General features: G+C 41.2%; 1 protein-coding gene across 1 annotated transcript in view; it reads left to right on the top strand.

The window, feature by feature from the left end:
• Positions 1–2,924, top strand: part of FAM81B (family with sequence similarity 81 member B) — a 45,800-nt gene extending 42,876 nt beyond the window's left edge. The window contains exons 9-10 of the mRNA XM_016216136.2: positions 923–1,118; positions 2,791–2,924. Coding sequence (XP_016071622.2) covers positions 923–1,118; positions 2,791–2,924 — 330 coding nt within the window. The remainder of the gene's footprint in view (positions 1–922; positions 1,119–2,790) is intronic.
• The last annotated feature ends 7,621 nt before the right edge of the window (positions 2,925–10,545 follow it).

The following is a 10,545-nucleotide window of genomic DNA, read 5'->3' on the forward strand; positions in this document are numbered from 1 at the left end:
CTTTGGGGTGAGAAGGCTGCAGTCTGGGGGACATCCATCCGGGGCTCCCTTCTCCCACTCTTGCCAGCACAGCAGGAGCAGCACAGGCCGGCAGGGTCCTCAGTGGATTCAAATATGTTTCTGGGACTTCAGTAGAGGGGCTTTAGGCAGCCGGGTAAATAATGCTCCTGGTCCTCCACCTGGATCTGGAAACACCTGATAGAGACGCGATGGAGATGGGAGAAATATTACAGCTCTACCACTGACCGGGCTGTTGAGCTGTGTGTGCTCGGGTCTGCAGCGCAGCAGGCCCGTACTTGTCCCAGCTGATTTAGGCAGACGCCTCCACCAGTGGCAGGCAGCTCTACATGACCACAGGGTCACCTGCAGGCAGAAGCTCCCACCATAGGAAGAGGGAGACTGGAATCCACCTTCGAGGCAGGAGAACCGAAAGGGCCAAGGCCCTCCAGCCCTCTTGCTCCCTCATTCCCTGCAGGGCAGAGGGGATCCTAACTGACAGGCGGGCGGAGGGTCACTCTTCCAGCCGTCGTCTGTCCACATGGGGACATGAAGCTAGGGGAATAAGGACATCTAGCACTTGGAGCATGTTCAAGGAGCAGAATCTAAAATGCTGTCCTTGGTTACCCTTCTCTAAACACGAGGCTGAAATCCAAATCCTCAAGGAGTTTGTTTCAGCAAGACCATGCCCTGTATTTCATTTTCTTCCGTATCATACAGAATTCCAGGGGCTGCAAATGAGCCAGGCCACACAAAGGGGTGAACTCTTACGCTCGTGAACATAGTTTTAGATACAGGGAACTTGGTTTGAATTTTCATCTTTAACATGGAAAAGTGAATTTGTTAAAAACATTCTCTAAGCTGGAATACAAATCCACATAGAGTTTCTTGTCTGCAGAGTTTTACCATGTGATATCTTTTATAGGAAAAGTCTGAAAATAAAATGGAAGAGAAAATACGGCAGCTTTCAAGCAAATTAGAGAATTTCATTAACACACACAAACAGGATACAGAACTAAGCAAAGTAAAGCATATAGAAAATAAACTGTGGAAAAAGATGAACCAACTGGAAAAGCACTTCTGGGCTGAATTAGAGAAAATGCAGAATGAATATCAATCAGGTGAGCAGGTGCCTTTGATTAAGTAAAGAACATCAGTCCTTTCCTATCCAATCTCTCAGCTTTCTACTTTGAGCTAATGTCAGGCAACCAATCTTGTCATTAGTGACATCCTTTTGTATTTGACCTGACTTTCCTAAATATCCCTTAGAATGTGAGCATACCCCGGCAAGGTAGGTAAGTAAGTTTACTTTCTTCATTCACACTTGGCAGCGCCACAAGCCTGCCACTATGTGAGATTTTAAAAAATTATTATTTTCTAAGATCAGAGACCTGGAAAGTCCTTGGAGATCATCAAGACATGGCTTGTGGGTATATCATAAAACTAGGAGCCTAAATCAAATGTCCCTCGTTGAACTTGCATGTAATGAGCCCGGGCAGATGTGAGACTGGAGACCTGACCTTTAGACGTAAGAAAGAGAGATGAATCAATAGAGTCCGGTGTAATGACTGTCTTTCTTCTTAAAGAGGCTAATGGCAGCAGTGTCAAGCTGAGCTAACATCAAAGAGGATTAATTTGAAAGGCTCATCTAATTTGTCAAAGAGAAGGACATGGGATAGGTGCTGTGGAGCAGCCATCTGCCTCCAGTCACAATTCTGAGGGAATTACCAGGATCCAAACGTTTCCTTTATTAGAGAAAGCCCCAACTCATTTTCTGTCCTCTAGATCTCAGAAGAATGCAAGTCAGTTCTACCTCATTTTGATCCAGTATAGAGATACCTTGAAGGCGTATTGGAAAATCATCATGGTCTCATTCTGCCAGATGCTGCTGGCATATAAGTAAACTCCTCTACCTAGAAATCTGACCCTCACCACCTCTCCTCCCCAACTCCCACTGCCAAATCAAAATAATGAATTATCTGACCAGGAGTCATGTCCCAAACCTAACTGACCCTTCTTTTAGGGCCAGGCTTTCTACTTATCTACCAGAGGTTTAATTTTATTCATTCCAGTAGTACAAACACAGCATGAGCTGAAGAGGGATTTGCAATCTACATGTCTCTATGTTTTATTAAGTAGGAGTTCAGCAAACAGGGACTCCGGATTAATGGTTTGCTCCTTTAGGCCTTTAATAAAAATGTGTTGAGAAATGAGTATGTAAAAGGCTCCAGTAAACAAGAAATGGGCTGAACACTAAGAAGCTTGAGATCTGGTAGGTTGTGGTCACTAGTAATTAGAGTTGAATAAGAGATACAAAGTGCTGGGGGAGTGGGGAGAGGAAGTCAGTGGCCCCTCTTCAGGTCCCTCAAACAAGTTGATGTCAGAGAAAGTTTAAAATCTCATCTGAGATTTCAAAGGTCTTTACCTTCAATTTGGTAACGAGAATAAAAAAAGATCATCCAAATCTCTTGTCAAAGTGTACAGAAAGAAGAAACTATTACTTTAAATTTCTCTCCTGAAATATAGCAGCATTTCATTATGCAGTGTATTTGGGGGGAAAGAAAAGAAAGGAATTGAATTAAATTTTCACAAAGAGGCAGATATAAGTTGAAACACTATTGCTAACGCAGCTTCATGACATACAAGAAATGGTTACACATTTTTAGACTGATCTTAGTGAAATGTAATGTGCTGTGAATAAAAAGATGGTCAATTGTGGCAGGACTGCTGATTAACAACTTCTGTAAAAACCAAAAATTCCAATGCATTAAGTATACTCATGTCCTCTTCCAGGATTTAAATCAATTCATGACTCTCTCAGCTCCCTCCAACAAATACAGAAAACAAAGGTGGATTTAGAGATACATAAAGTACAAAAGGACCTAAAGAAATTACAACGTAAGATAGTGGAACTCCAGGAAGTATAGAACTTTCCAGTCTTCATTTTTCACCAGCCAATGGAGTGGTTTGTTGGTAAAAGCTGGAAAGAAGAAAGTACCTCTGAGATGTTTATGCTTCCTCTGTCTCTGTATTTATTACCACCTTTTTAAGGAGATGAATGTATAAAAAAATCCAATAAAGCAAATAATCTTTATGAGGTTTTCATTAATTTATTAATAACGAATTAAGGAATCTTTTTACGTGCATGCTTTTTTATATTTTTATTTACCTATAAAAAGAGCAATCTACACAGACTCAATATACATGGCACTTTATTCTACACCAAACAACAAAACTTAATCTCTTGAGCAATACCAGACCTCTCTCCACAAATATAGGAGGATGCTTTAGCATCACAGAATCTGTAACCCAGATCCATCCTGTAGACTCAAGGCAAATGTTAAAATATGTCAGATATTTTATAAGTCCTCACTTTAGGCACAAACACCATCTAAGCAGGTCCTGCCACCTCCCAGCATTTCCTGCCATTTCTTTCCTCTTACCAAAACCTGCTTTTGGGAGAAAAATCACATTACTAAATTATAATGTTCAAAGTATTTTTGCTTCCCCAATGAAGAAATCCATCACCTTATACTACACAGGTAACTGCCTTTTCAGGCCCACTGGGAAGTGGATGTACTCACCACCCGATAGCCAGGATAGCAATAAGGTCCAAGGCCATCAAAGAAATTGCATCCACAGAGTGCCCTGGACACCAACAGCTCTCCCCTCTCCTATAGAAACTTACCAAACATCTGCTACTATTGGTGTCACCCATAATAGCAGCAAGTAGTATCCAAAAACATCAAGTAGGAAAACTTGATCTATAATATATGTACACACACATACATATGTTTTTACCTTATGAAGAGTCTCCAACTTTTGTGAGATACTGCTATGCAGGCTCCATTCATTCATGGGCGAGGCACTCGAGATACAATATTGAACAAACAAAACATGGGTCCTGCCCTTGGAGAACTTATTATTGTCAGTCTAATGGAAAAGACCAACAATTAAACTTGCAAATACATGGGCAAGTAAAGGGTGAAATGGGAACACCTGGGAGCGGCATTTAGCATAAACATTGGGAATCAGGTAGAGGGGTCTTCCAGAAGAAAGGGTGTCTAAATTGAAACCTCTAAGTATACGTAGACATTAGCCAAGGGAGAGGGGCTACGTAGGTGGATGTGGGGGCTCACAAGGAGCAGCCTGAGCAAAGGCCTGGAGACCAAGAAAACGGAACATGTGCCAGGAATAAGTGTCAGAACATAAAGTGTGTGTGGTGAAGGTGAGGGGGGAAGAATGCGGGAGGTAAACAGTGAGAAGGCTGCAGAAGTTAGGGGAAGTGGGGTGTCTATCACAACAGGCCTTATAACTCATGTTGAAGAACTTGGGCTTTATCTTCAGGCCCAGCCTAGACTTTAGGATTTTAAATAGAATGACATCAGATTGGCACTTTAGAGAGACCCCTCTGGTGATGTGAAGAATAGATTACAGACTCTGGGGGAAGCAAATCCGGGTGGGAAGGGAGGGAGATGGTGCTGGAGGAAGAGAGAGCGCTCAGTTTTAAACTAACTGATGTTGAAGTGTCCGTGGGATGTCTAAGTGGAGATGTCCAGTGGTGAGTGAGAGCAAGACCTGGAGACTGAGAGAGAGATCTGAACTGAGGATTTAGCATAGAACTGGTTGTTGAATTACGGACGTGAAAGGGTTGTCTGGGGTTGGGCGGAGGAAGGGGGACACGAAGACTTCGGTGAGAAACAGACTCAGAAAGAACTCCAAGGATACTAAACGCTGAAGGTACAGGCCAAAGAGGAACCTCAAAGTCCCGAGGTGGGATGTGCCGGCAGCAGTAAAGTAAGAGAGGGAGCATCACTGTTTGAGGGTCGCGGGCTTCCACGGGAGTCTCTACCTGACGATGCCAACAATCACCTTGGAGCTCTACTGGTAATGCTTTAACACCTACCACCTGTCCACTCTGACTGTAAACTCGAAAAGTTGGGTGGACCACACACCTCGGCGGGCAGCGGCTGTGAATACCTTCCTGAGTGCCTTCCGAGCCCTAAAACAAGTGTGCTCCCTCTCCTCCTGGGCCGCAGGGGGAAAGAAGCCCTCCCGGGGAGAGGCTGGACCGCAGCCAGGACAAATATTAGGCTGTTTTGGCCTCCACCCAGCTTGGCATTTCCCTCCCCAGGAGATTGGAGTCACACACATTTGTGGTAAAAGTCTGTTATTTCAGATCTTTCCCTTAAATCACAATCATGAAATTCCCTATCTCCACGGACTAAATTTCCATAACCCCGATCCTTGGCAGAGTTCTGCTCCTTCGTTTTCAGAAGATGTTTACATGATAAATGTGAGTATAAAATGATGTGCTCAGCAGTATGTCACAAACCAGGCCCTCTTTTAGAGTCCCAATAAACAGAGTGAGAAAACAGAAAAATAATCTAAGCCTCTGGGCTGAGAAGTCTTGAGGGGTCTTGAGGTACGAAAGACGAGTTTAAAACCAGTGCCACCCAGTCACTGTCTGTGACTTTGATACATTCTTTAACTTCAGAGTCTTAGTTTCCTCATCATAAAATAAGGAGTGCCCTAGCCAGGGGGCTCAGTTGGCTGGAGCATCATCCTGTACACCAAAAGGTTGTAGGTTCAAATCCCGGTCAGGGCACAGATCTAGGTTTCGGGCTCTATCCCAGGTCAGGGTGCGTATGGGAGGCGACCAATCAATGTTTCTCTCTCACATTGATGTCTCTCTCTCTCTCTCTCTCTCTCTCTCTCTCTCTCTCTCGCTCCTTCACCCTCTCTCTAAAATCAATAAAAAAACATATCCCCAGGTAAGGATTTAAAAAAATGGGGGACAAAAATACCTACTTTGTACATTATTGGAAGAATTAGAACATTTATTGAGCTATTAACAGGTATCAGAAACTTCTCTAAGGACTGGATAAATTCATTTAATACTTCAGTGTTTATTAGTGAGGCAAAGAGAGACTAGGTAATTATATAAGGTTTCATTTTGCTAATAGGATATGGAGCCAGGATTTGAATTTATCAATCCAGAGAACTGCTCTTAAACATTCTGCTATATTGTTTCTCTAATACATGCACAGCATCTAATAAAGTGTCTGATACATAGTAGCTACTGCATTTGAAAAATATTACTGATTAATAATAATAAAGCTTTTGAGTTTTATGGGAAAGACAACTTCCATGGTACTCTTTGTTCAACTCTGATTAAGATCAGTGTCTAAAAATAGAGTTCAAAAAGGTCCTTTTACTATATATGAGAATAGCGTGGCTTGCAAAAATTCTGGCAATGGTGCAAAGCAGAAAGAAGTGCAAAATATAGATTTCCCCTGGAACAAAATTATAATGAGGAAACAGTCCTCTACTTTGAAAGCACTTCTTTCTATTGTCTCTGAGGAGGGAGGCTAACAGCTGATGCAACATTATGGACATTGACTGGAGGTGGGCAAGGTGCTGAAGCCTGTGCCCGTGAAGCACATTTCCTCCATGAACCCTGGCCATCAAAGCAAACCCCCAGTAGCTATCACTGCCAGGTAAAAGCCATTAGTATCCAACTACCAGATGCCTCTCTGGAAGTAATGCACTCCATTCATAAGGGAAACATTCAGGGGCGGACTTCAAGGGGGAGGTGCCTGCATGGAGGCATGTGAACAGCGCTGTATAAACCGACCCCGCAACCCAAAACAACTCCTATACCAAGGATCTGTCTTTATGCCTAATTCCATCACCTAGCACTTAAAGGCTTTTAAGTATTCACAACACCAACATCAAATCCTCAAACACACACCCATGAGCTTTTATGAGAATACCTTGGCAGGGATTAGTTAGTAACTGAGGGCAAGGTCTTTCAAAACCAAAAGAGTGCTAGGTAGCTAAGATACGGGAGGGCCAAAAGAAAGTTGATGGCAAGAGGGTTAGAAAAGCCAGAGAGAAAACCAAGGGCTAGCACTTGTGATGTTATCAAGGACTTATTAAAACAATTAGTTCACTGCGGGCCTCAGCTTCTATCAAGCTCAACATCTAACAAAGGTGGAGCATTCCTTATCGTTTCATAGGTTAAAATTTGCAAATAAAACTGAGGGGAAAAATAAATTTGCAAAGTTAGTCCTTTGGAGGAGATTCCCTTCCTCCTAAGGCTCTTCCTAGAATTCGGATAGTGGCACCAGGAAACTGGTGGGTAATGGTTACTACCTCATAAGCACAAAGGACTCCTCTGCTGAAGCCAGCGGCACTGTACCAAGAGGCTCTGTGATCCTACATCTTACCTGAGTTTTCTTAGAACCTACCTGACGTGATCAAAACTGTTGCCTGCATATTTACCAGTGTTCACAAGTATTCACCTATTACATGTGGGTTTAGTGGGTTAATCAGTAAATGCTTTATCCTAAGCCTCATCCTTAGACAGAAAGTCTTCCAAGCATACACATAGTACTTGTTTGAGGCACTATAGTGCTAGCTTCAGGCAAGTCAGAAATGTATTTATTTCCACCTTATTAAAGCTCTTTATGACAATATGAATTCGCCTTCTCAGCTGTGTGTTTTCTCTCTAATCTCCTTTTTTCCACATGAAGAGCCTTCTGCTCCATCTGGCTTTTTTCCTGTGCCCAGAGAGACTTCTTTTTTGGCTAATTTCCAAACTTCTGAAGCCAGCAAACAGTCTTTATATACAGACTATTTCTACACTGTTTTCCTTTTTTTAATCTATTAAATTGATCAGAACAATTGAGAGCTTTTAAACCAGTTTATACTAGCTTTCCAAAGAAAACTTCTGATTGCCTAATACTAAACTATGTCGATTTTTTTCTCCATAGAGATTAAGCACTGACCATATTTTGTTTGATCAGAGAGGAACTGGCATTAAAAACACAGGGTTCTTAGAAACAAGTTATTTAAACCATCTGGGAGTCAAATAATCAATGGGCATGTTTTATTTTCTGTGGGTGATCTTTCTGAATGAAGTATAACCTATCTGACATGTAGCAGGTACATTAACTACATTCAGACATTTACAGATGCTGGCTCCCATTAAAATACTATGAGTGCAGGTCTACTTTCCTTCTCAGGGTCTTCATTCCTGGACTGATTCTTTCTACAGTAGAAGTCTCACTGGAAAAGGACCTACCCTAAGGAAGTCTGTAAGCACAGGGGGGCCTCCTGTTCAATGAAAACCAGAGTTGCTGCTTCATAGGTTCTGCACCAAGCAGTTTATTGCAGTATTTTCTTCATTCAGCTCACTCAGGACTTAGAAAACTTTGGTGACCTTAGAACAATAGAATACAGCTGTTAGAATTCTAACTCAAGGACTTCACTTTACAAATTCACATTAAAACCAACGGCCAAGAGATAAGACTCAGTCACATACTCATTCAATATTGAAAATTTGAAACATACCACTTAGGTTTTAATTTAATGCAGTTTCTTTTAAAAAGAATTAGAATGATATACTTAATCAACTGTATTGGTGATACTGAGCTGTAAGTAGCATGTTGACTGAGTATAGTTCAGAGGCTGTTACAGAAACAACCAGCCACATATTCTTAGTCAACTACTTTTGACATATTTTCACAGTAACCATTTTAATAACTCTCCCTCTTTATTTGATGACCCCCTTTTTGGCAACAGTTTAAATGATGATTCCCAATTTCAGCGATCTGGTGAAATTCAAATTCAAAGGAATGAGCTATGCACTAATTTTCTAGGGCTGCCAAAATTACCACAAACTTAGTGGCTTAAAAACAACATAAAAGTATTATCTTACAGAAGTGCTACATGGGTCTCACCAGGCTGTCACCAAGGTGTCAGCAGGGCTGCATCCCTTTCTGGGAACTCCACAGGAGAAAGTTTCCTCTCTTTTCTAGTTGTTAGAGGCTGCCCTTACATCTTCAAAGCCAGCAACATAGAATCTCTCTGACCTTCAATTGTCACTTCTCTCTCCACTTTTAAGGACTATTGTGATTAAATTGGATCTACCAGGATAATTCAGGATACTCTCCCCCTTTCAAGGTCCCTACCCTCAATCACATCTACACAGCCCCTTTTGCTTGTATTTACAAGTTATGGGATTAGGGCATGGACACTTTGGGGGCCACTATTCTGCCTACCACAAGCAGAAATATCAAAATAAGCATTCTTTTTCATCACCCATCTTCTGTCCAGAAAAATTAATATAATTTAACATGTTTAATAATAGTTATTATATACAGGGAAAGTATGTGGTGAAGCATAAAGCCCAAAGGAACTTTTGTACTGATTCAAACTGAGGAGAGATCAACAAGCAAATTATTTCAACAGTCCAGTGATATAACATGGAATCCAATCCCTTTGCCAATGGATACACCAATTTTAATTATTCCTTTTCTGGTATCATTTCCCTTCACTAAAACAAATAGGTATTTTCAATTCTAAGTTAAAAATATAAGAAAACAAGTATCAAATGTTTCATAACAGCTTATTATTCTTAAGTTTCTTCAAAATATTTTGTGGTCTAAAAATAATTTAGCATTTATAAAAAAAATTTAGTTGCATAGGCTATTTGTTTAGGTACCTTAGAATTTAAAATACTGCTACTCAAGCCTGGTCGGTGTGGCTCAGTGGTTGAGCACCAACCCATGAACCAGGAGGTCATGGTTGGATGCCCGGTCAGGGCGCATGCCCAGGTTTCAGGCTCAGTCCCCAGTAGGGGGCATGCAGGAGGCAGCCAATCAATGACTCTTTCAGTCAGCAATGTTTCTCTCTCCTCCCTTCCTCTCTCTGAAATCAATAAAAACATTAAAAAAAAAAAAAAGAAGCCTGGCTGGCATGGCTCAGCGGTTGAGCATTGACCTATGATTCAGGAGATCTCAGTTCGATTGCCGGTCAGGGCACATGCCTGGATTGAAAGCTCGATCCCCAGCAGGGGACATGCAGGAGGCAGCTCATCAATGACTCTCTCTCATCACTGATGTTTCTCTCTCTCCCTCTCCCTTCCTCTCTCTGAAATCAATAAAGATATATTTAAAAAATAAATAATAAAAAAAATTTTAAAAGACATAAAATACTGCTACTCAAAATGTTCCTTATCAGCCAAAGAAAGGAAAACACCATTAATACATAGCATAGGGACACAGGGACAGCTAGAAACTGAGTGGTCTCTAAGGGCAATAGAGCAAGTGACTATATTTTCTAAACCAAAAATGTAGCATATATTCTAAATAAGAAAAAAATTATTTTTACTTTATCTGTAAAAGTCTTTAAAAATACAGATTATTGTACTTGTATCTGATACACACAACTGTATCTTTCTAAAGTAAGAAACAAATAAACAAAAAAAACCTCTCCTTCAAGGTGAAGGTCAGTGTATAGTGAACAGCTATTATACCTCCAAGCAGCATGGGAGCCTGAGACGTTTTCTATGCATTAGCCACTAAAGTGTGAGAAAGGAAGACCCGTAGAGACAAGGGTCTACTCTGCCAAAACAAAGTTTCTATGTTTTTTAATGTGCAAAAACTGAAATGGATCTGCAAGCCACAGACTGATACATAAATGATGCTTCCTTTTTTGTGTCTATAAAATTCCCCAAAGCAGACATCAAACTTTCCATGG

This window comes from Miniopterus natalensis, chromosome 3, assembly GCF_054644295.1.
Source record: "Miniopterus natalensis isolate mMinNat1 chromosome 3, mMinNat1.hap1, whole genome shotgun sequence".
In the NCBI taxonomy this organism is placed as follows: domain Eukaryota; kingdom Metazoa; phylum Chordata; class Mammalia; order Chiroptera; family Miniopteridae; genus Miniopterus; species Miniopterus natalensis.